Genomic DNA, 26,910 nt, shown 5'->3' on the forward strand with positions numbered 1-26,910 from the left:
TAGAAAAAATATAAAAGTGCCAATAGTGATCGACTTCAATGCAAAATCGTGTCCCACTGACTTCAATGAAAAGTCGCTTCCCACCAGGGGCAGACTGACAACTCATGGGGCCCCCGGGCAAGAGGGGATCATGGGGCCCCTGTGTCCTTGCCCAAACTCAAAAAAGCCTATGAAAAAGGTACCAGGGGCATCTCACGGGGCCCCCTACTGACCCTGGGCCCTCGGGCAGTGCCCGAGTTTCCAAATGATCAGTCCGCCCCTGGTTGGCACATTTTATCAACAGACTTGAACAAGAGTGGCGTTGCTGCCCATGGTCGCCTATCAGATTAGCACCAACATGGTGCTGGTTACACCCTGAATACGGGTGTAACGTGTTAGAAAAGGTGAACTTATCCTTTAAGCTTTGGCAATAAAACCTGGAAGCTGATTGGTTTCTCTGCAGAGTTGCACCACGTTTTGCACTCACCAGGTTTAATAAATGACCCCCTATGTGAGATAGAAACCTGCATGACTGCTGTGCTGTGGCAACGTAAGTTCAATGACATCACAGATCATGTGACCAGCAGACCAGGATAATTGCTGGAAATTGTGTGCGCTTAACCACTTCAAGTCGGGACACTTGTATCCCCTTCCAGTCCAGGCCAATTTTCAGCTTTCAGTGCTATCTCACAATTTGAATGACAGTTGCGCGGTCATGCAACACTGTACGCATATGAATTTCTTAGCATTTTTTTGAGACAGATAAAACTTAATTTTGGTGGTATTTATTCACCACTGGGATTTTTATTCTTTTGCTATATAAATGAAAAATCCAGACATTTTGAAAAAAAAAAAGTGTTTTTCTTATACAATAAATAATCTTTCTTCAGAAATCTTGGGCAAAATGTATTCAGTTATCTTTTTAGTAAAAAAGAAAATAACCCCAATTATTTTATAACCAAAAATTGTAATTTTTTAAATTTGACATTTTTTTTTTAATATTATTTATGGTTTTTTTTTTTTTTTTTTAAACATACTGTCACCCTAGCAGTACAGTGTCACCACAGTTACACTGTACTACTTGTGGGTGGTGATGAAGATTATTATTTTTTTTTTTACACTGATTGCTTTTACAGCCTTTATGGGTGTAAAAACAATCATTTCTCCTTCTCTCTGACTGCATTCTTGCAGCCATTGAGAAATACTGTGAGAGCTGTGATTGGTCACAGCTTGTCACAGGGTACAAGGCTGTCGTGAATAGGCTTGTACCATGTGACCTCTGTGATCATTCACAGATTTCACTAGTAGTAAGCAATGATGTCAGAAGTGACATCTAACTTACTACTATTCATGTGATCACTGATTGGCCAATCATTGATCACATGATCGAGACCTCCGGACACAGCGGGCACCGGATCGCAGTGCCACGCACTCCTAGGGAGCGCGAACAGGCAGGGAAGCAGAGAGGATGTTTATTAACGGCCACCCGCTCCTGCAATGCTTCCGTCCGGCCGTTTATATACAGTGAGGAACAGAAGTATTTGAACACCCTGCAATTTTTCAAGTTCTCCCACTTAGAAATCATGGAGGGGTCTGAAATTCACATTGTAGGTGCATTCCCACTCTGAGAGACAGAATTTAAAAATAAAATTCAGGAAATCATATTGTATGTTTTTTAAAGAATTTATTTGTCTTGCACTGCTGAACATAAGTATTTGAACTCCTAAGAAACAGCAAGAATTCTGGCTCTCAAAGACCTAGTAGCGCCTGTCTGAGCTCTTTAAAGACACCTGTCTACCCCACAGTCAGTCAGACGCCAACTACTACCATGGGCAAGACCAAAAGACACCAGAGACAAAATTGTGGACCTCCACAAGGCTGGAAAGGGCTACGGGGCAATTGCCAAGCAGCTTGGTGAAAATAGATCAACTGTTGGAGCAATTGTTAGAAAATGGAAGAGGCTAAAGACGACTGTCAGTCTCCCTCGGACTGGGGCTCCATGCAAGATCTCACCTTGTGGGTTATCACCGATGATAAGAAAGGTGAGGAATCAGCCCAGAACTACAAGGGAGGAGCTGGTCAATGACATGAAGAGAGCTGGGACCACAGTTTCAAAGGTCACTGTCGGTAGAACACTACGCCGTCATGGTTTTAAATCATGCATTGAACGGAAGGTTCCCCTGCTCAAGTCATCACATGTCCAGGCCCGTCTGAAGTTTGCCAATGACCATCTGGATAATCCAGAGGAGGCATGGGAGAAAGTCATGTGGTCAGATGAGACCAAAGTAGAACTTTTTGGTCTAAACTTCACTCGTCGTGTTTGGAGGAAAAAGAAGGATGAGTTGCATCCCAAGAACACCATCCCTACTGTGAAGCATGGGGGTGGTAACATCATGCTTTGGGGGTGCTTTTCTGCCAAGGGGAGAGGACGACTGCACTGTATTAAGGAGAGGATGAATGGGGCCATTATTGTGAGATTTTGAGCAACAACCTCCTTCCCTCAGTCAGAGCATTGAAGATGGGTCGTGGCTGGGTCTTCCAACATGACAACGACCTGAAGCACACAGCCAGGATAACCAAGGAGTGGCTCCATAAGAAACATAACAAGGTTCTGGAGTGGCCTAGCCAGTCTCCAGACCTAAATCCAATAGAACATCTTTGGAGGGAGCTGAAACTCCGTGTTGCTCAGCGAGAGCCCCGAAACCTGACAGATCTAGAGGAGATCTGTGTGGAGGAGTGGGCCAAAATCCCTGTTGCAGTGCAAACCTGGTCAAGAACTACAGAAAACGTCTGACCTCTGTAATTGCAAACAAAGGCTTCTGTACCAAATATTAACACTGATTTCAAATACTTATGTTCAGCAGTGCAAGACAAATACATTCTTTAAAAATCATACAATGTGATTTCCTGAAATTTTTTTTTTAATTTTGTCTCTCAGAGTGGGAATGCACCTACAATGTGAATTTCAGACCCCTCCATGATTTCTAAGTGGGAGAACTTGAAAAATTGCAGGGTGTTCAAATACCTCTGTTCCTCACTGTACATGGGTCGGACAGGAAGTGGTTAAAATGACTGTTGCCAAATTATAAATAGTAAAAAAAAAACACCACCCTGTAAAAGATACCTAAAAAGACCCGCCAGACAATTTGTTTCAATAAGAATTAGAATCTTATTAGACTATATGTTTGTTTATACTATTTTATTGCAAGTAATTAACCCATAAAAGCCTCTCTTGTGTAGACATCCAAAAGCCCTGGGACTCATGCTGGTTGCTGCCATCTTGGATGTGATGTCACAGCTCCAGTAGACTCAGAGCTCCACAGTATTCCCCTTAACTCCTCAGCAGGCAGTCGCATAAAAGGTTATGTAGCATGATGAAGGGAGGGACAGAGGAGCTGGGCCAGGACAGACAGCAAGTAGACACTCCTCGAAGAGGGCTATGACGTGGAAGGAGAGCAAAGGTTGTGCTACTGAATTCCCCGTTCCTTGGATAGTCAAATTCTCTAGGAAGTTCAAAGGCTTGTTGCAAGTAAATACATTTATGGAAAGGAAAAATACAACAATTAAAATACTCGATTCTTTGCTTTTAACTTCAATTTTAAAGTTGGTGACAAGGTCTCTAACAGCCTGGGGGGTGGTGACTCTTCTCTCTGCTTTCTTAAAGCTGAAGTTTAGGTATGTCAATTCTTACATTTTTGGCCCAGCTTCGACATATGTAAGTCAGTATGTTTCATACCTATGGGATCACTGTGCAAGCACCAGTGATCTCCACTAACCTTCGGGTCCTGTGCCAAGCAGTTGCCCTGCTGCATTGTGAACCCAGGAGGAAGCTCGTTTAGCACAAGCACCATTCAGGGAAATCTTTCCACGTCATCCATACAGAGAATGCTTTACTTTCATTGTGGAATTGTAGAGGTGAGGTGAGGCAGTGATGTCACAATCTCTATCTCGTCCTCCTCCACCTAAACGTCAGTTCGACCCCCCAAGAATCTTCAGCATATGGCACACTTCTAGAGTTGTGTCAGATGCCTGTTACCTCTCTGCATGTTGTGGTCCTATCCGCTACATCACTACTGTGTCCTGCAGGGGCCGGTAAATGGTAAAATGGGGAAAAAGGCATCCAACACACCTGGAAGCAGCGTTTCAGAAGCTGAAAATTGTACGGTGGCTGTGGACCCACAAAGATGAGACAGGAGACATTGCTCACTGAATTGGCAAGAATCATTAAGCTTTTATTGTAGGGTGGATTTTATTTTAATACAAAAAGGGATAACAGGCGCATGGGGTGACAGTCCATGTATGTTTTATTAGGGGTGAAGGTAGTCCAGTAGGCACTAATGGCAAGCTGTGTAGGACCGAAGCATAACTCTGCAGAAGGGAAACAAAGAAACACAGCGCCTCTAAGTGTGTACTGTGAAGGTATTTAACCACTTCCCGTCCGGCCATTGTATATAAATAGCCGGACGGTGGCACTGCAGGGTCGGGTGGCCATCTATAAACGGCCTCCCCGCACCCTGCTTGTGCGCGCTCCCTGGGAGCGTGCAGCACCGAGATCCGGTGCCCGCTGTGTCCTCCGGACACAGTGAAACACCGATCGTCGGACGGGACCTCTGTACGAGGTCCCGATCATGTGATCACTGATTGGCCAATCAGTGATCACATGCAAAGTAGTAAGCAAGATGTCACTTGTGACATCATTGCTTACTACGTGTGAAATCTGTGAATGATCACAGAGGTCACATGGTACAAGGCTATTCACAAAAGCCTTGTACCATGTGACAAGCTGTGACCAATCACAGCTCACTCAGTACTTCTCAATGAGTGCAAGAATGCACACAGAGAGAAAGAGAAATGATTGCTTTTACATCCTATATGGGTGTAAAAGCAATCAGTGTAAAAAAAAAAAAATCTTCATCACCCCCCACAAGTAGTACAGTGTCACCATGGTGACACTGTACTGCTAGGGTGACCGTATGTAAAAAAAAAAAAAAAAAAAAAAAAAATAATATAAAAAGATAAAATAAAAACGTAAAAAAAAATGTTTAAAAATTATAATTTTTGCTTATAAACTAATTTGGATTTTTTTTTTTTTTTTACTAAAAAGATAACGGAATACATTTTGGCTAAGATTTATGATGAAATATTATTTATTTGCAAAATTTTATAAAACATTTTTTGGATATTTCATTTACATAGCAAAAAAAATACAAATCCCAGTGGTGAATAAATACCACCAAAATAAAGCTTTATCCGTCTCAAAAAAATGGTAAAAAATTCATTTGGGTACAGTGTTGCATGACCGCGCAATTGTCATTCAAAGTGTGATAGCGCTAAAAGCTGAAAATTGGCCTGGACAGGAAGGGGGTAAAAGTGTCCGGACAGGAAGTGGTTAATAGAAAGATAAGTAGTAACTTGATGAAAGCGCACCTGGGCTCATCTCGTCCTGCACATGCTCAGAAATGCGTCGCATTTTGATGACGTCAGACGCCACACGTGCTGATTCTGGACATCTTGGAGACTCTGCCAGGCTCCACCATCCATGCTGCACATGCACAGCACCACCTGCTGACGTACTCAATCGATCTCCTCTCTGGATCAGACACACAACATCATCTGGCTACAGACGTCTCACCCTCTTACCCATGAGCCTGTTTTTAAATCTAAGATATGAGTTACTACTTATCTTTCTATTAAATACCTTCACCACTTAGGAGGCGCTGTGTTTCTTTGTTTGAATTTTATTTTAGCATTTTTAGTTTTGGTGAAAGAGCAGTTTTAAAGTACAACCCCCACGCAATCGAATTATGATTCTTATTAAATTAAAGAATAAGCTCACCTTTTTACCAAAAATAATAAATGCAGGTAAAAAAATGTGCATTTATTATTTTTGGTTGAAGGAGCCTGTAAAAGCATTGTACCCGTGATCAGCGTGATCAGCATCTGTCAGTATATCTGCTTGCCCGTATGGGACGTATGAGCAAGCAGATATACTGACAGGAAGAATCACTGAACTACCACAGCACTCCACAGCGCAGTGGTAGTTCATTGAAAACTACAAGCCGACAGCCGCTAAGGCTGTCAGGGCTTGAAATGTCTCATTAACAGAGGACTGTGAATGAGTGACACGGCTGGACAGGCGAGGCCCTGCACAGCCACATTTTTTTAAATTTGACAGCTAGCGGGGGGGAGAGTAGATCCCCCACTAGCTGTCAAAAAAGGGGAGCGGGGGTGGTGTATCCATAACATGCTACACCCTGAATATGTAACATGTTATGAAAGGTGAATATATCCTTTAAGGTCTAAATGTATTTATATAATACCTCAATACAGGGCTTTTTTAAGCAGGGACACAGGGAACGCAGTTGCAGCACCTCCAACACTGAATGTATGCAATGGCAAAAAGTGCTAAATGATCTATTGGATGCTAGCTGCCGGGGGATCTACTGTTGCTCAGAAGGTCTACTGTTGCTGGGGTATCTGTTGTTGCTGGGGTAGTCAATTTTCCCTGGGAGGGACTATTGTGGGAAGGACTATTGTGGGTGTGGTCTATTGTTGCCGGCCTCTAGAGGGTCAATTGATGCTGGGAGATCTATGGTTGTTGATGGGCAAATCCTCTTGGGGTGTATTTTTGCTAGGGTGGATCTATTGTTGCTGGTGGGTGTTTTGGTGAGGGTGGGTCTATTGTTGCTGGGGAGGGGTCTATTGCTGTTGGTGTGGGGAAATCTATTGTTTCCGGCTGTTGGGGATCTATTTTACTGCTTTTCTTGTTATCCTTAACAAATTCCATTGAAATGATACTTGATTCTGTATTCTCTAAAAGGATGGGGGAGGGGGGTACTGGGAGGTGGGTAGGGGGTAGAACCAAGGGATGATGCTCCGAGCAGAGAAGGGGTGACTGAGAAGGGAGGAGTACTTGCACCTTTTCTCTGAGGGGAAAAAAAGCCCTGCCTTAATATGTCTTTATATACATAATGTAATGTTCTGCACAGCATGGGCCCCGAACTGAGAGTAGAAGCATTGCAAGCCAATCAAGCTCTATTGCATTGCACAGTGCTGTAAAACCATAAACCTGGAAGACTGCTAAAGCTGGAGGATAATGTGAAGACCTCATCGGTGTCATGTGTTCCTTTACTGTCCAATCAGTCAGGGGCAGGTAAGTGACCAGACTGTATTACTCATCTATCTATCCATTCAGTCGTATCCGACCCTTGGCGATTGCATGGATCGTCACTCGGAAGCAACTTTTTTCCATGAATTCTTTTAGCAATTATTTTTACAGGGTAGGTTGCCAAGTCTTTCCCCAACCCCCACCGTGCAGGAGAGTATTACTCATATGCAGCGGAAAAAGCGAGGTCCCTAAACTGAGCTGCAAAGGTAGTTAATTGGCTGAAGAGAATTACAAACCTTTTGGCATGTAAGAAAATAGACATGTTCATTTAACTGGGTATTTGGCTGCTTGGCTAACGTTCTTAACATTTCGGTTTTCTCTGATTGCTAAAATTTAATGAGCTAGCCGTTCACACAAAACATACCTTTTTTTAATGCATGTCAGTTAGTTTACAACGCCATAGTAAGCAAAGCAGAATATTCTGTTAGAATGTTAGGTTTGTACACAATGTTTGCGTTAAGCAAGATATACTGCCCAGCATGCAATAGAATAAATCCCAAAGAATAAAAACACAGCATAAATACAGGGCCCATTACAAAGCACAAGTGGAAGCAGCGACAGAAGCGGCATACTGGCATGGTATTAATGTCAAGTGTCAGCTCTGCAGGTTAGAGCTGTGAGTATTAACACCGCAAGGCTTTTAACATTGAAAACAGCAACATGCAAAAGGAAGCAACACAAAGCAACCAATCAGAAGTCTTTTTTATTTACTCAGGAAACTTGATTGGTAGCTGCACTTTCAATATCATCGTAACACTTTGCTATGCCTAGTTAAAAAAGATTGTATTTTCATGTTTAACCCCAAAGGAAACCTGCACTGAGAGAGACGTCCACTGCTCATCTCTGTCCCATTCCTTGCCTGCCTATCATGCTGATCCTTTGGCTTTGGAGAGGACCTGTACTGTTGAAGCTTTGTCCAAAAAAGGGAAGCATAGGGCAACCTGCAACCGGTATTAAGTATAGACTTTCTTCAGTCAATCTTTATCCTATTATTGACTTACCATGCCTTGCTCTGCAAGATGTCTCTGTGTGAAGGTGGCCATCTTTGTAGAAGAGCAGGGCTTTGCTTCCTCATGAGGTGGGGGAAGCACAGATTAACAAAATGGATGAAGCAGGGAGATCCTTGCAGTACAGATTTTCAGGGACAACTTCCTTTCCAGCAAGGAGAACATTAAGCAGCAACATCACCAAATCTTATTCCAAATCTGGTAAGACTGGCAGTCAAGGGAGATCTTTGCAGTACAGATTTTCAGGGACAGCTTCCTCTCCAGCAAGGAGAACATTAAGCAGCATAGCAGTGACATCACCAAATCTTATTCCAAATCTGGTAAGACTGGCAGTCAGAGGCAGCAGTGCCTTAGATAATCTCACATTGAAGATATAGAGAGACTACTGAACAGGAGAGTGCACTGATGTTTTTCAAGAGTAATTTAGGACAGAATAAAGATTTTCAGGGTGCTGCTGAGGCACAATTAAAGCTGATTTCCAGGTATAGATTTTATAACATAGTTTACTTGAACAAAGTATGCAAATGCCATACCTGTGGGATTTCTGTGGAAATCACTGTAGTTTTCTGTTCTGCTACCACAGGGGTCGTCAGCTCTTCATGCAGGATCGTGATGAGCGAGCGACATTCCCTTCGGATCGCTATCTTTTGGGTCCCATGCTGAGCAGCTGCCCTACTTCATTGTGAATATGGGATCGCTCGCTTGGCACAGGCGCCATTTTAAGAACACCTTACAATTTTCTTAATGCAAGGTGTTCTCTGGTTGGATGAGGTGGAGAGATAGGGTAGTGATACAACAATCTCCCACATGTCCAATCAGAGGACATCTTGCATTCATTGAGAAAAATGCAAGGCGTTTTGCAAATGACGCCTGTGCAGAGCGAGCAACCCCATGTTCAGCAGCAGGGCAGCTGCTTGGCATGGGACCCAAAAGATAGCGGCAATCACTGTATTAGCAGAGACTATTAGAGAGATTTTTTTAGTTTTCACAGGAATCCCACAGGTATGACATATGCATACTTGCATTGGTCCAACCTGGAGAAATGTAACTATGGTATAAACTCCATACATGGGATTTAGTTTTAACATTTCTAATTGTTTCCAATAAGATAGAAAAACTTAATTTTTTGAGTTCAGGCCACAGTAATTCTAAATCTCTCATCTAGAACAAGCATCGAGAATGATATCCTAACTTGCTGCATGTTTATTACAGGGACTCAGAAGCCAAAGTGTTACCATGATAGCCAGGCAACTAGTGTTTCTTTCTCTGGGAAAGGTATTTGAGCCAGCCTATCAATTGAGGTAACATACTAAAGGACTCGTAAAGTGCATCTAAGGCCCAAAGGGATTTTTTGATAGTTTTTGATAAAGTTGTAAGCACTCAGAACCCCTGTCAGTTTTTTTTTTACGGTCACCATCATCCCCAAGATTTAAAGTGACTAAAAATCCATGATTTTAGAGTTGTCACCAGAACAAGGATATGAGGGAAATTATCTAAAGGAGACTTTTGTTCTATCAACTAACAGGGTATTTCCCAAATTATAGAAACATTTCTTCATCAATCCTGTTGTGTTTATGGGACAGAAAGTAAAGAGAAATCCCACCAATGAGGACACAAATGTAAAAAATAATTAAATTAATAAACTAACAGGGGTTTTAACCAATCCTATTGCTATGCATACTTTTAATAGTTTTGGCTTTACATACAGTTTAAAGTATAACTAAAGGCAAAACTTTTTTTCCTTTTAGTCTTGGATAGAGGGCAGATGGATTAAAACACCTATTTGGTTTTTATTGCTGTCTGTGGCCTCGTTAAGGTGATTCCCCCTATTTGTCCTGTTTACCGTTAAAATTGAAAGTGAAAGAAAAAGAAAATCCCAAATTTTGGGTTGTCCCCATAAAAGTAATAAAGGGGAAATCCATAAATGGGGACACTAGTTCTGGTGACCTGGGGGTCCCCAACAAATTCCCTTAATTTGCAGGGATTTTCTCTTACTTCCCATTTTGGCTATGGGACAGGAAGTGAAGGGAAGTCTCTGCAATCGGATGCAGATAGGGAATAAAATTCTAACAGGGGCTATAACCCTCCCTTGCAAAATGAAAAAAACATTTGCCTATAGTTCTACTTTAAGAATATTTTTGTTAACATCCACTTTTATTAAAATTAAATAAAGATCTTTCCCGAAGTAAAAAGAAATCCTGCGTATGTGCCACCAGAGCTGGCCCATATTCTTTAGCAAAAAGGGACACACAATACGCATCCCCTGCCATTCACGGAATTCATTGGAAAGGGTGTGGTTTTCAGGTCAACAGCTGGGTTGCTCCTAAGTAGATCCTCTGGCCTTGGACCTTGCTCCAACCAGCTGACTGGTAGAGATCTAGGTTGGAGCCTCAACCCCAGCACTAACCATCATTAAAAAGGGGATTTCCAAGTGTTTTTCATGTTTGATTAAAGCAAACAAGCCTCTAAGTGCAGTTGCTGTTATACCTGCTGCAGTGTATCCTTGGTTTGCATAAAGATACACAATTAATAACCGACTTTATAAATAAAGGCAAACCTTTTTTAAGTTTTGGCTAGAGTGGGGAGGGATTAGAACATCAGTCAGGTTTTTATTGCTTTCTGTGTTCCCATTAGGGAGATTCCCCCTCTCTATGTGTCCTGTTTACCATTATCACCAGAAAGTACCGTGTTTCCCCGAAAATAAGAGACTGTCTTATATTTCTTTTTCCTCAAGAAGACACACTATGGCTTATTTTCAGGGGATGTCTTATTTTTATTAAGTATGGTACATATGGTAAGTATGGGGAGCAGCAGCTTTACTGGTGTTTGTGGGGGATGAGAGAGACCCACAGACTGTTGCTGGTTGGTGCTGGGGGAGAGAGACCCACAGTGCTGAGCAGGGGCGGACTGACAACTTATGGGGCCCCCGGGCAACAGGGGATCATGGGGCCCCTGTGTACTTGCCCAAACTCAAAAAGCCTATGAAAAAGGTACCAGGGGCATCTCATGGGGCCCCCTACTGACCCCGGGCCCCCAGGCAGTGCCCGAGTTTCCAAGTGGTCAGTCCGCCCCTGGTGCTGAGTAAAACAGCAGGCACAGCTTTACTTCTTCCCCCTGAGGACACACAATACGGTACCTAAAGCAGAGCGTCCTGCTCCTCAGTTCACTGAGGAGACTTTTACTTTTACTTTCTACCTCTTCACTGTCTCCCTCTATGAATCAACTTGCAGCATGCACAGAATGACAGAATGACCGTGAGCCGCCATTTTTGATGGGGCTGCCCATAACCTCTACGTTCACCTCCGAGATAGCAGCTGTCACAATCGGGGAGATGAGAAGGGCTGCCCGTCCATCACTATGTCTTATATTGGGGTATGGCTTATATTGCCCAAATGCTTAGAATTCCTGCTACGGCTTATTTTATGGGTAAGTCTCATTTTCGGGGAAACATGGTAAAAGAAAATCCCAAATTTTGAGATGTCCCCAGAGCAGGAACAGAGGGGACATCTTCCAAAGGGGACACTAGTTCTGATGACAACCAAGAATTCCCTCACTTGTGGGGTTATTTCTTCTCACTTCCTGTTTTGACTATGGGACAGGAAGCGAGGGTAAATCTTGCCAATGGTACAGAAAAAAATGACAGGGGTTATAACCCTCCTTACTCTATCCAAAATGAGAAAAAAAAAAAGTTTTTTCCATTAGTTTTAACTAAAGACACAAGAACACGCAAGTGAAAATTGCACCTACTGGAAGAAATATAGATTGAACAGGATAGAAAACCACATCCAATCACTACCATTTCCTTCATGATAAACTTACATGATCAGGCGTCTTTGAGCTTACACCAAGCTGTCGACTGTCCACCCCCCTCCCACACAACAATAAGCACCAAGACTCAGTTAAGCAGATGTGTTTTGGGACGTCTACCTCTAGAGTCACCTTTACAGTCTGCTCACACTGCTGCAATTCAAAAATGCAAGTGTTTTCATATTTTAAAGCTCCATTCACATGAGCATTTTTGTAAGCTGCTAGAAGAGGTTATCAGAATTTTTTTTCTGCTCCTATTTATTTATTTCAGGTACTTCTATAGCGCCGTAAATTTACTCCGCGCTTTACATATATATTGTACATTCACATCAGTCCCTAACCCTCAAGGGGCGTACAATCTAAAGTCCCTAAGGTACATTCATACATACACATACTAGGGACAATTTAGACAGGAGCCAATTAACCTACCAGCATGTCTTCAGAGTGTGGGAGGAAACCGGAGTACCCGGAGAAAACCCACGCAGGCAAAGGGAGAACATGCAAACTCCAGGCAGGTGGTGCCGTGGTTGGGATTTGAACCGACGACCCTAGTACTGCCAGGCGGAAGTGCTGACCATTTAGCCTCTGTGCTCCTAGAAGGTAAATAGTGCTATCCTGTGTGTCCATGCACACTACTTTAGACTATTAGTATTTTTTGAGCATCGGCATCTAGGAGTAGAAAAAAAATTGTTTTTTTAGAGTTTTTTTGGGCGCGTTTTGAAAGCAGGAAAAAAAACTCTAAATACTGCTAAACGCTACTAAAATGCTCCTAACATGTTTTCTCTAGTTTTTTTTTTCTACATGTACTATAAAAACGCTAATAAAACGTCAATGCTCCTAAACTCTTTTGAACGATACTAAAAACACTAAAAAACGCTTTTACCAGTGGTTTTTAACCACCGTTTTTTTAGCTTAAAAAAAAAAAATGCTAGTGTGGATGGAGCCTAAGAATACATTTTGATGTGTTTTAGTATGTTTTGCACATAGTTACACATATACAAAAATACAAGAAAAACTCACCATAGTGAATTTTTACAAAGCTGAAAAAGCGCTAAGAAAGGTATGTGAAAATGTTTCCAGATGTACAGCAGTGTAAATGGACTCAAAGTTTGGCACTGGTGACTAATATAACTTCAGGAGTCTATAAGTTGGTGTTGAAGCACACATTGCTTATTGGAGCATTTATTAGACCGCATTGGGCAATATGTTCTTGTTTTCTCTTTCTGTGACTATGTAGTTGTGATTTTAAAGTTACTAGTTTGAAATATGTGTGATTGCACCTATAATTTGAGCAAATAATATATAGTATACGTGATGTCAACATGAAACTAGGAGGAGGAGTAAGTTAATGTGCACAGAACGCCACATACATGAAAACAGAAAACAGTGTTTAGAACAGGAAAATAAAAAGTGCTATTTACCAACTGTCGGTGTGGTGGCTGCACTCAGAGATGTAGCTGAGGAAATGGACGATGTGCTCTCAGCTCGGGCTAGAGGGGCGATAGGAGGTGGACTGGAGGAGTGAACAGGGGGACTGAATGGTCGTGACTGAGGGAAATAGGAAAAAAAATGGTTAGAACCCAAGATGATTATCAATTCTACATTCCTCTTGCAAAAAAAGTTAAAGCTATTTCACCAAACAGTTAATACAATTTTGAAAATCCTTACCATTTAGGAGAAAAGTCTAATTGAATTTTCATGACCTCATCTCTGCAATTCAAAAGATAAGGACATCTACTCTGCCAAGGAGGAGGTGTAAGAGCCGGGATTACATCACATCCTCTCCTCTCTCTGCAGTAAAAGGAGCCTACAGTTCCCATCAACCACACGGAATTGTAGGGAATGTAGGCAGGTACACTAGGACTGTACATATTAAATGTGTCAGAGTCTCTGTAAGGGACCGCCTGACAGCACCTCTATCAGTCCCCCGGTAGAGCCTTCCCAGCGTGCGGAGTCTAAGCACCGGAGCACTTGTTCACCAGGGCCCCTGATGGTGGGGATGGACTTGAAGCGCTCCGGTACCAGGTCGCAACTACCAGGTATCTCCAACAGGGGTAGAGGAGTCTGACAGGGGCTCCAGAGAGCTAGGAGTCTGATGTAAGGGAGCCTAGTGATCCCTGCGGGGTGGATGGATGGATGAGCTAAATCAGAGTCATGCAGGCCGGGATGATAACTAGAGGATCGGTAAAGTACAAAACGGTAGGCAAAGGATAGTCGGGTCACACGCAGGGTCAATACCAGGAGGTCAGATCTAAACGGGAACATCCGGGAGCAGAGTCAGGCAAGCCAAGGGGTCAGGACGGGAGAAGGCAACAAGGTCAAAACAATCCAGATCAGAAGTACTCACACACAGGTAACAGGATACAAAGACCATTCGGCAACAAGTGTCTGTGCAGGGCTAGCTTAAATAGGCCGCCCTGCACCTGACAGGCGTAGCCTGGGTCCTAGTGCCTGTCTAGTACTGTCCAGACGACAGGTACGCCTGGGTCCTAGTGCCCTGCCACCTATACGTCTCGGCAGACACCTACGCATGTGTAGACCCATGCGTCGCGATGGTTCCTGACAGTCTCAGTCTGCCCACTACTGCAAGTGGGGCTGAATTACATCACTGCTTCCTGGAGGAAGAACTACAGAAGGGATGTGCCAAGATCCGTGGCTGGGGGAATAAGAGACAAAGCAGCCACCGGTCTTACAAACAAAAAACCAAAGATAATTAATGATTTAATTTGAAAATGAATAGGCTGTTTCAGAGCAACTACTGAGTGAACCAGAAGATGGATGACATATTCAGTGAACGTAGGAAATCAGGAAAAAGGACATGTAAAGATGTTTTTGCCTGGAGTTCTGCTTTAACTCAAAGTCTGAATAAAAGATCTCCTGCAAAGAAGAAAGTAAATGCCGCTCCTGCTGCTTGTGGTGCTGAAAACCGCACCAAAGCAGGGAATTCATCCCCTGAAGTATTTTCAGAAGCTAACATTTCCATGCATTTCAATCTCGTGTTCCCTGCTGCACTCAGCAGTTCCCTTCACCGATTTTGGAAGATGTAGGTGTTAGCAGGAGAAACCACTAGTACACCAGAGTTAAGGAGATTGCAGCTTTCGGGAGTGTGTTTCTGAAGATGCAACAGGGGATGATTTCTCTGCACTATAGTGCCGTTTGGCCATGTTGTCAGTGGGAGAGGGCAAATTGACTGCATCTGTGTAAAGCCTGGACCGCTTTATACTCCAGCGCGCCTTCCTCTGTCACAACTGCCACCAAAAAACACGTCAGCTGCTGTCAAAACTCAGAGGTAGCCATGATGTCACTCTCTTTATCATGTCAGGCCTGAACATGGCATCATTGAAGGAGAACATGTACTCCCCTATACGCTCCTGAAGATGTCACAGATGACGAAACGCGTTTGAAGGAGCCAGAGCGCGTGACGTCACTGGAATGTGGTGGCCATCTTGTTGGTTAGAAACATACCATTTGGTTATATGGTGACATGCTGCTTTAATTTTCTTTTGATGTATGTTTAATACTATGTTGTAAGGCAATAAATAATTTTAATTATACTACACTATGAGGATTCTTTTGCTTTTTTGGATGATTTTGCATGTTTGAGGATAATTCATTTTTTTAGGTCTACATCTGGCAAATTATCTGGAATATCGGTTGGGAGCAGGGGCGGACTGACAACTCATGGGGCCCCCGGGCAATAGGGGATCATGGGGCCCCTGTGTCCTTGCCCAAACTCAAAAAAGCCTATGAAAAAGGTACCAGGGGCATCTCATGGGGCCCCCTACTGACCCCGGGCCCTCGGGCAGTGCCTGAGTTTCCAAATGGTCAGTCAGCCCCTGGTTGGGAGTTAATGCCTTGATATGGGAATCCATTGTGAGGGATCCAACAGGCGTCTGTCTATACTTGGAAATCATCTTATCCTTCCAGAGTCAAAAGTGTGAGTTTGTCATCCAAATTTGATATCCGTAATATGCTTTTCTTGACCCGCACTTAATTGTGGGGTCATTTCAGTCTGGTAAGAGGCAGTATTTTCTGAGGTACTGGTGATGGTGGACTCCCATAGTGATTTTTTGAATTTATATTTTTCATGAGAGCCTTTTTATTCCGGTTGGAAATCATTGGATTTTTCATTTTTATTTTAGTTTTTTTATTTTATTTATAGCGCTGTACTTTTTCTGTTTTATATGCTTTATGTATTGTTACCTGCGATACTGTGCTGGCTGCTTTTTTGTTGCTATTTATCTTTATGTGATATTTGAATGTATATAACGCTGAAGTGTTAAATTGTTAAACGTACTCCCCTATACCTGGAAGCATTGGGTATTTTGCAGTGGTACATACAGAAGAGGAGGAAGCAGCGGAATAGAGCTATAGACAGGTAAATGTAAAGTGGCTGGGGAGGGGGGCGGACTATACACAGACACTGTTGCTTTGCCCTGAATGGAGAAGGTGACATCATCTCTTTCATCCAATTCTCCTAGGTAAAATATTAGGACAATATTTAGCCAAAGCACAGCATGCGGTTAATGAAGTGACATAAGCACACTAATGAAAGGGACAATCAAGTCTAGACTGCTCTGAAGGTCAAAAAGAACACACACTTTGGAATCTTGAAAAGTAGAAAATTCGATGACAGATACCACTATTACTAAATGTACAAGCAGAACTCACCACATCTGTAACTGTAGGTTTTCCCGGAGGCAGTTTAGGTCGAGATGGTGGACGAGGAGGTGGTGGTGGAGGGGTTGTACTGCAGGTGGCGAGAGGAGTTGCAGGGCGGGCAGGAGATGATGTCCCTAAAAGGAAGGAAAATGGAAGAAAAAAAACAAAAAACATATATTATTTGCTACAAAGTGGAAAACATTGCACAAAAATGCATACGTTGTCTTTTATCATAGTAGGTAAAGTAACAGGCTCACTTTACAGCAGGCACAATCCTGTACCCCCTTGCCCCCTATCCTGCTGTCAGACCCCAAGGAACACCCACCGCCTCAGGGCATGGAAGATCCTATGACACTCCCTCTAGTCGCCTATGATATTGCACTCAAGTGGCTGAATGCCCAATTGCCATACCCAATCACTGTCATGTGAGGGCAGAAGGAGCGTGCACAAATCTGTGGGAATTTTGACTTTGTCAGAAAGGTAAAACTTTCAAGGGAGTTTCTGGGGGCTCTGGCAGTCAAATGGAAAACAAGAGGAGGTAGAGTAAGGCAAGTACAGAATGTTTATAGTGCCTACCATGGGAAAAGAACAAGTTCACTCTAAAGTAAAACTAAAAGGTGAAAAAAGCCTGGAAAAAAGAAAATTAATGAAGGAGATATCTAAAGACAAGTGGGCTGGAATACAATAAGATTGCAGTCGGTACCATAAAATCCATTTCTCGGAATCCGTTACAGATCATAGGAAGTTTTAAAGTTCTACCAAAACCAAAATATATTCCTCAATGGCCACAAAGGAAATAAATCTACTTTGTGTGCACCAAATGCCTTTGCAAACACAGTTATCTTATCAAAGTAGCATCACTGTGCTGTACAAAGCCTGTGCATGGAGCAGAACTCTGGAAGGGACCCCGCAGGCAAAACCACCACAGGCTGTCTGCGGAAATTATTATTATTATACAGTATTTATAAAGCGCCAATAGTTCGCTCAGCGCTGTACATTACAAAGGGGGACAGAACATGTGACAGAACAATACCAATACAATGCAAAACATGAGAGGATCGAGGGCCCTGCTCTTTGGAGCTTACAATCTAGGAGGGAGGGGATGGTGGCACAGGAGGAGATAGCTGTGGGGGATGGAGTGGTAGGAAGAGTGGAGGAGGTCGGCAGGTTAGCAGGGGGTGGGGTAGGATTCCCTGAAGAGGTGGGTTTTCAGGGTGCGCCTAAAGGAGAGGAGAGTAGGTGATAATCTGATGGGTTGGGGCAGGGAGTTCCAGAGGATGGGTGACACCCTGGAGAAGTCCTGGAGGCGGGCATGGGAGGAGGAGACCAGGGAACTAGAGAGAAGGAGGTCTTGTGAGGAGCGGAGTGTGTGTGTTGGGTGGTACTTGGATATTAGGTCAGTGATGTAGTTCGGGGCAGTATGGTGGAGGGCTTTGTATGTCAGTGTTAGGATTTTGAATTTGATCCGTTGCGCAATCAGAAGCCAGTGGAGGGATTGGCAGAGGGGGGTGGCGGAAACGGAGCGGTTGGAAAGGTGAATGAGTCTGGCAGCCGTATTCAGGATGGACTGAAGCGGGGATAGCCAGCGGCGAGGCAGGCCAGTGAGGAGGGAGTTGCAGTAGTCGAGTCGTGATATGATGAGGGAGTGGATGAGCTGTTTAGTGGGTTCTGGGGTTAGGAACGTGCGGATTTTACGAAGGTGGATCACAGGGATGCCCCAAAATACCTTTTTATTATTTTTATATCTATTACGGTTTTGAATACAGCTGCATATACAGTCATGTGGAAAAGTCAGTACACCTTTAAATGCTATTATAGCCAGGGACCAGAAAGCAGGATGGTAAATCAGCCCTGGGACAGTAGATCTGGAATCTGGAAGGGCCCGCAGTGTATCTGCTGGAAACCCTATCAAGTCTGAACTCCTAAGATGCCTGGATCAATCTGGATCAATCACCAGAATGCCATCCATCTTGTTCCTAAACAGCAGACAAGGAAGGGGTTTCAGGAGGAAAGTCATAGCACTGATCCCACAGAGTCTCTATAGCAGTGATGGTGAGCCTTTTGGAGCCCGAGTGCCCAAACTGCGACCCAAAACCCACTTATTTATCGCAGAGTGCCAACACTGCAACTAAACCTGAATAGGGAGGTTTTAGTTTAGAAAAAACAACTCGTACATTGGACATTTACAGCTGGAGTTCCTCTTGAATTTGCTGACCACCAGCACAGAGTGGCAATGTTCCACACTGACCACTAGAACAGAGGGGCAATGTTCCACTGAGCGCCGGCACAGAGGGGCAATGTTCCACTGAGCGCCGGCACAGAGGGGAAATGTTCCACTGAGCGCCGGCACAGAGGGGAAATGTTCCACTGAGCGCCGGCACAGAGGGGAAATGTTCCACTGAGCGCCGGCACAGAGGGGAAATGTTCCACTGAGCGCCGGCACAGAGGGGAAATGTTCCACTGAGCGCCGGCACAGAGGGGCAATGTTCCACTGAGCGCCGGCACAGAGGGGCAATGTTCCACTGAGCGCCGGCACAGAGGGGAAATGTTCCACTGAGCGCCGGCACAGAGGGGAAATGTTCCACTGAGCGCCGGCACAGAGGGGAAATGTTCCACTGAGCGCCGGCACAGAGGGGAAATGTTCCACTGAGCGCCGGCACAGAGGGGAAATGTTCCACTGAGCGCCGGCACAGAGGGGAAATGTTCCACTGAGCGCCGGCACAGAGGGGAAATGTTCCACTGAGCGCCGGCACAGAGGGGAAATGTTCCACTGAGCGCCGGCACAGAGGGGAAATGTTCCACTGAGCGCCGGCACAGAGGGGAAATGTTCCACTGAGCGCCGGCACAGAGGGGAAATGTTCCACTGAGCGCCGGCACAGAGGGGAAATGTTCCACTGAGCGCCGGCACAGAGGGGAAATGTTCCACTGAGCGCCGGCACAGAGGGGAAATGTTCCACTGAGCGCCGGCACAGAGGGGAAATGTTCCACTGAGCGCCGGCACAGAGGGGAAATGTTCCACTGAGCGCCGGCACAGAGGGGAAATGTTCCACTGAGCGCCGGCACAGAGGGGAAATGTTCCACTGAGCGCCGGCACAGAGGGGAAATGTTCCACTGAGCGCCGGCACAGAGGGGAAATGTTCCACTGAGCGCCGGCACAGAGGGGAAATGTTCCACTGAGCGCCGGCACAGAGGGGAAATGTTCCACTGAGCGCCGGCATAGAGGGGAAATGTTCCAGTGACCGCCAGCACAAGGGGGCAATGTTTTACTGACCACTAGCACAGAGGGGCAATGTTCCACTGACCACCAGCCTTTTCTGACACTTTTTGTTTACATGTAAAAATCATTATATATATATATATATTTTAAGCAGAGCCCCTAGAGAATAAAACGGTGGGTGTTGCAATTTTTTATGTCACTCGGTATTCGCACAGCGGTTTTTCAAACACATTTAAAAAACGTGGTTGCCAATAACCTGTAAAGTATAAAAACAGCCATGGAACTAGATGTTGTCTGAACAAAATGAAAATTAGTGTCAATCATCTTTGACTCCGCCTACACCATATTAATGCACAAAAAAATACACATCTCCTGTTTAATAAAGATTTATAGGGAGCTGTAAAACAGTTTTTGGATATTTATAATTTAGTTTGAATTGCTCTTTTGAAAAATCAGGGCTGTGCAGACAGACTCATACTGTAGTAACAGAGGCCCCTCCCAAGGGTCTTTCTCTGCAAAAAACCCACAAAAAACAAAATACAGTGTAATGATATATATGAATTATGGCAATTAACACTTCTCTGTTCAGTATCGCTTTAATGTGACAGAGACCTCGGTGTCTAACAGAGAGGCTCAGTAGGGAGGGCCAAGCTTGACTTTTACAGGAAAAACTGATCTGCATTTAACCTTAGCTGACCTTCAACTAATAGCATTTTTACTTGTTTTGTTCAAGGTTAAAGTGCCCAGCTTTATGGCAAATATACTTTGTGGACAAACTTCATTGTACATTCTGCAGGGCCGAAGATCAATCCAAAAGGTCGACTCGCAGCCGTTTGAAAAAGGCTTTTGGTATTTGTAGCACATAAATAACAATTTTTCCTAAGACTAAGATGTGGACCAAGGCCAACTGGACCTAATTTCACATCCCCATGACAACTCCTATTTTATAATCAGAATGTGATTGCATACCTCATTAAATTGGGACCCTTGAATGAAACCGGTAAAAGGAAAATGCAATCAAACATTTTAATTTTAAACATTCACATAACCTCCCATTGTAAACCTAAAACCTTTATCAATAGTTTAAAACAAACAAGAAAGAATATACACCTAATTTCCCCACCCCTGCTTCTTAATAGCATTTTGCCTATTAAAAAAAAAAAAATGTTTAAAGGATAGGTTCATCTTTGGAAAATATCACATGTTCCACCTGTATTTATAGTGAAAAATGAACCATATTCCAGCTTCTGCCTCCCCCCCCATCCCACCCTCCCTATCCTGCTGTCACTTTTTTAAAATAGTGCAGCTGTGCGGGACTCCATCCACACAGCCGCATCATTCATTCACAGATTACTGTGAATGAATAAACTCCAATACCATCTGCTACTGTGGCACACAGACTTGTAGTTTGAATGATCTGTGGGCAAGCCAATCAGCATGCTTGTATTCCATTACAGCCTGTACAGAGGTACGGGGACAGAGCTGAAGGCAGTGTGGGCAGGAGCCTGAAGGTGCAGTATTTTGCAGGCTCCGGTTTTAAAAAAATAATAAATGCACATTTTTCCTGCACAAATTTTGGCATATATCTCCTAGATTGTAAGCTCCCAGGATCAGGGCCCTCCTATCCCTCTTGTATTGAACTGTATTATTGCTGTATTGTCTCCCTTTACATTGTAAAGCGCTGAGCAAACTGCTGGCGCGATACAAATCTTGTATAATAATAATATATTATTTTTTTATGTAAATGTGAATTTATCCCTTAAAGTGGTTGTAAAGGCTCAAGGTCATGCATTCTATGCATGAAAGTAAAAAACCTTTTGTGTGCAGAGGTCCCCCCTAAAACAGATTCAGCGCTGTGCATGAGAGCCTCAGCTCTCCCTGCTCATAGACTGAAAGAGCAGCGGGAGCCAGTGACTCCCGCTACTATCAATCACAGCCAGTGAGCCAATAAGGGAAGAGCGTGGGTGGAGCCGAGCTGTGCTCCATGTGTGAATGGACACACAGAACAGTGGCTTTGGAGCGAGCCTGCTCGGGTCCCCCCATAGCAAACTGCTTGCTCTGGGGGCACTAGGCATGAGGGAGGTGCCAGGAGCGCTGGCAGGGGACCTGAGAAGAGAAGGATCGGGGCCGCTCTGTGCAAAACAATTACACACAGCAGGTAAGTATGACATGTTATTTAAAAAAAAAAAAAAAAAAAAAAAAAGAACATGCCATTAATATCACTTAAATACAATTGCCATAAACAATATAAAAGTAAGTAAAAATGTACCACTTGCGCTTCCAGTGCCGCTACTTGAACTGGGCCCGGGAGAAGACACCACAGTCCTGTATGTGGGGGGCGGAGGTGGAGGAGGGGTAGCTCTTTGTCCCAGCCCAAAATCTTTAGGAGACGCTGTTGTTTCTAATACTTCATCTTTAACGAATGATTGTTCTGCTATTTTCTTGTGGACCTCTTCCAGATTGAGTGGAGAAGGTATATTTCGACATATTTCTGCAGGAGGTGGTGGTGGTGGCGGCGAAGAAGGTTCACATGGGCTTTCAGGTTCTTCAACTGAAGGGGACTCAGCCATTCTACAAGGAGCAGGAGCAGGGGCAGGAGCAGGGACAGGAGCAGGGACAGGAGCAGGGGAAAGAGCAGGGACAGGGACAGGAGAGATCGATTCTGGGGAAGTGTCAGAAAACCTGACCCATTTATCTTCAGAGGTGACAGCCACAGACCTAGGGGATAGTACAGGGCCGAAAACACTGTCTAAATCACTGATCGATGATGGTTGTTCGTCTCTGGCGTCTGTTTCTCTCCGTTCAACTCCTGATACTGTAGCTTGATCTGTTTAGAAAAAAAATACAAAAATGAAACCTTGAGTAAAACATCAGCATTGTTCAACAGTAGTCTTTAGTTGTTGTATCTGTAAATCCAATGTATCCCACACATCACGGCAATGCTTAAAGGGTAACTCCACTTTCGTGGAAAAAAAATAGCAAATAAAAAATAATATAGTGTATACAACTGCACCTCAAATCATATTGTAATTGAATGTTGTTAAAAATGACCTTTCCCTTTCAATCTGCAGCTCTGTAATTTTCTGTAGAATGCAATATGGCAACCTGGAGGCGTTCTGTACACAGATGGTGCACAAAACGCCCCCCAGAAATGTCTTTTCCTGCTTGTGGGATTGACTCACAGATTTCCCAGAAGTCTTCACTAAGATGCAAGTCATATTTTGGGAATTCCCTGCAACAAATGTAATTTTTATTGAGATTCTCCCAAAGGGAAATCCCATTTAAACCGATGCAGACCCTGTCACTTTCTTCACTGGAACCCTGCAGGTGCAGCAGCTGATAGATAATTCTAAAGTCACTCCCATTCACATTCATTTTTCATATTACACAGACCAACAGACAACTATTTCTTCAGAACAAAAGGGAGAAATCTGCAACAATGTTTGTTAAAATCCCTGCAATGTACATAGATCATCAATAGGGGAGTGTTTTTTTTCTCAACATAAGTAGAGTTATGCAGGCCATACATGGTTCGAATTCCGAATTATTTTTTGTTCGAAAATCGGAGCAAATGTTCGCTCGGTAATCTGATGGCGCCATCATTGATTTCGAAAATCAGCCGACCAAGTCATATGGTTCACCCCATATACCATACAAAACTTCTGTTCCTTCCAGGTCAAACGATCGTACGATTTGACCATCATTGAGTTGAAAATCGGTCGTTTTTCACAAATTTTCCAACATGTCCAATCAACGAAAAGAGGAACCACGAAAATCGGCCGGTGCTATTGACCCACTAACAGAGCGAAAATTGGTTGGGTTGAAATCGAAATTAGGTCCAATTTTCAACTCATGTATGGCTGGCCTTACTCTTTACCCACTGGCTAAGCATGTCGTTTAGCTAAAAATTTCCAAAACTAAAATAAAATGTATTATTTGATCTTACGAGTGATCACGTGACCGCCGTGTCCATTCTTCTCCCTGTAGATCAAAGAGCTGTGTTTTGAGCCTCAAATTGATGCTTGGGGACCACAGAATCCACTCTAAATCTTCAGCAAAGGGGCAGGACAAGCGGCGTGAACTGGATGACATTTGTCTTTTCCCAGCCAGACTAACTATGTAACTATGTGTCTGCAGACTACTAGCATGTATAGGACACAGTAAAGCTGTAGGACAGAATGAGTGCCCCCCTAACAAGATACAGGACAGGGCATAGTCCTCTTCCTGGGGGCTGCAAAAGTAAAGTGCACTCTCTATCCTGTAGCAGCCGCTGAGCTCATCTGGGTTGACAAGCGAATAACGCACTGTGCAGGTGAGGCCCTCAGGAACAGGACGGTGCTAGGGACACTTATCCTAATGGATGCTCCAAAATACAGAGACCACAGGATGCTGCCATGAAAAGCATTTGCAGTTTTTACGGCAGGCTTCTGTCATTGTGAAAATGGCCTACAGGTATGTTAGCAGAAGAGAAGCATTGTCTTAAAATCCTATTGGTTTACGGTGAGATGCTGTTGTATATAGTGACTGCATGGAGTGTTTATTTATTTTTAAAGGTGGACTAAGCCCTTACAATTATGAGAGAGAGAGAGAGAGCACACACACATATACACACATTTTTATTAAAGACTAACTTTTGTTGAGAAAAACGACAAAAAAATAAAAAAACCTCCCCTCTGGGTGATCTATGTGCACTGCACGGATTTTAACAAACTTTGTTGCAGGTTCCTACCTTTTGTTATTCTGAAGAAATAGCTGTTTGTGTCAATGTGCAGAGTGAATGTGCAGAGGAGTGATTTTTTTAAATGACAAATCAGCTGCTACACTTGCAGGGTTTTAATGAGGAAAGTGACAGGGACACGATTTCCCTTTAGGAATATTTCACCAAAAAGACATTTTGGTTGCAGGGGATGTCCAAAATCTGACCTATATCTTAAGCAGGCCAAAGGTCCGATATTCACGCCATTAGTGGAGCAATGCCGTCGGCCATTTTTCGCGGATCTTCTCGTTTCTCTTTATCGGTCATGCTTGAAAGTCCACGAAAAACGGCCGTTTTTGGTGAGCATTATGGCAGAATCCATGGCAGCAACGACCGATTTTTTGTTTATCGGCCGACAATTCGGCCGATAAACAGCCCGTCTATGGCCTGCATTAGTGCAGGTTTCTGGGAAATTCAGTGAACCAATCACATAAGCAGGAAGTTACATTTCTGGGGGGGGGGGGGTTTCGTACACTATCTGCGGTGCCATATTGCATTGCATTTTACAGAAAAGGAATGGAAATTTTTAATAACATTCAATTCCAATTTCCAATATGACTTGTGTAGCAATTGTATATGCTATATTATTTTTTTTTATTTGCCGTTCCCCCCCCCATGAAAGTGGCGTTACCTTTTAATTGGTTTAATGACACTTTTCAGCCGAACTCCAGGTAAACAGCTAACACACAGCTGACATAAATATAGCTGTTTTACCTGCCAAACAATTTGTACTTCTGTCTATTCAGTCCTGAGATGTACACAGCTCTGCCACACAGCACAGCCATGTTTAGGTGGACAGGAGACCTGATTTTTCTCTGCTGTATTTTATTTTCACTTCCATTTCTTGGGTGGTGTGGGAATGTTAGAGTGGATGGATGGAATGTTAGAGTGCTGGTGTCAGGGTCCTGCCCATGGCACAAGTTCTGGAAGATCTGGCATTTCTGCCAGTACTCTGCATGGCTGCAGAAGGACACATCAGACTCAGTTTGGTGCCAGACGGGACTGCCTTTATAAGGAGGCTCATCACTTCCTCAAGTTGTTGGATGATCTCTAGCTCCCCGTGTCCTGTTCCCTGTGACTTTGACCCGTGATTTCCTGTTACCGACTCGGCTTGCTCCTGGACCTGTCTAATCTGCCTTACCCCTGATCTGACCTCGGCCTGGCTTACGGATACTCTCTCTCTCGCTCCTCTGTGTATGACCTCGGCTATCCCATCTGACTACGTCTGCTCTGATTCCCACCTGGTACCTGACCTTGGCTTGAACTGACTACCCAGTGAACATCTAAATCCCGGAAGGGCTTGCATACCACACACAGGGGCCTCCTGTCTGCAGACCTATCTCCGTGCACCAGCTGTGCTTCTGAGTGGACCACCAACCAGCACTCCTACAGGCGACCTGTGCAACTTTGGGCCAGACTCCCGCTGTCCCACTCTCAGGGGAGTTCAGAACTTAGCCGCAAGAGAAGGCCTCTCTCCATTGGCCTCCATCGCCAGGTACGTGATAGGTGGTGAGTGATCTCCACCTATGTCAGGTTTTTATCGCTGTCCCAGACGGGAAGATTCACACTCTCTATTTGCTCTGGCGACCGTTGACACTGAGAGAAACGTGATGAGAAAATCAAAATTGTACAGTTGACACCAGAACTGAATGGGCAAGGCAAAGGACTTCAGTGATCCCTGACAGGCTGGCATCTCTAACTAAAACACAGCATCATTAGAGGTAGAGGGCGGGATGGGCATACAGGACTGCTTTGTGTTTAATTCACTTTCGAACCATACTTTCATTTGCTAAGTCAAGTAGAATGATTCACCAGCCCTGTACTGCCAGAGCTGGATCCACAGCTCCTAATCGTATTTCAGTATCATTATATGGTATCATCAGCTGCTCAGCTGGCTCAGATCAAGCGCAACTACCCACAGAGATCATGACATGAAAACAAAGGCTGCGGAGAGTGGTTTCACAATACAGCTTGTCACTCCTTTGCTGTGTATCCACAAAAGGCATGACATGTCAACCGGTGCTCTGTACAGGGACTTGGATTGGTACCAAGACAGGAGATACCTGTAAACAAAAGATATGCAGCTGCTGCAACTGGAACTGCTTCATTGGAAGAGTTTTGCATATGACAAGTGTAATGTCCAAGGTAACTGGCTGAGGCAACTCAAATGAAAGGGAGAAACTATAAATAAAAGGCACTGCTTAACCGCTTCCCGACTGCCCTATGGCAGATATACTGCTACAGGGCGGCACGGGTGCTCAAAATCACGTATAAATACATGTGATTTTGCATTTCCGGGTAGGGGGCGCGTGTG

The 26,910-nt window shown here is 44.0% G+C and overlaps 1 protein-coding gene and 1 long non-coding RNA gene across 2 annotated transcripts in view; one reads left to right on the plus strand and one right to left on the minus strand.

Moving 5' to 3' along the window:
- The window catches only part of SGIP1 (SH3GL interacting endocytic adaptor 1), a 230,210-nt gene that overhangs the window by 56,331 nt on the left and 146,969 nt on the right, over positions 1 to 26,910 (minus strand). The window contains exons 13-15 of the mRNA XM_089687948.1: positions 22,110 to 22,667; positions 16,633 to 16,757; positions 13,383 to 13,509 (exon numbers count right to left, since the gene is read on the minus strand). Of these exons, the coding sequence (XP_089544074.1) occupies positions 13,383 to 13,509; positions 16,633 to 16,757; positions 22,110 to 22,667 (810 nt within the window). The remainder of the gene's footprint in view (positions 1 to 13,382; positions 13,510 to 16,632; positions 16,758 to 22,109; positions 22,668 to 26,910) is intronic.
- LOC149453995 (uncharacterized) overlaps positions 1 to 26,910 on the plus strand; it is a 196,596-nt gene that overhangs the window by 28,815 nt on the left and 140,871 nt on the right. The gene's annotated exons all lie outside the window — the stretch shown is intronic.

Source organism: Staurois parvus, unplaced genomic scaffold, assembly GCF_062004578.1.
Source record: "Staurois parvus isolate SC_StPar_1 unplaced genomic scaffold, SC_StPar_1.0 ptg000441l, whole genome shotgun sequence".
Classification (NCBI taxonomy): domain Eukaryota; kingdom Metazoa; phylum Chordata; class Amphibia; order Anura; family Ranidae; genus Staurois; species Staurois parvus.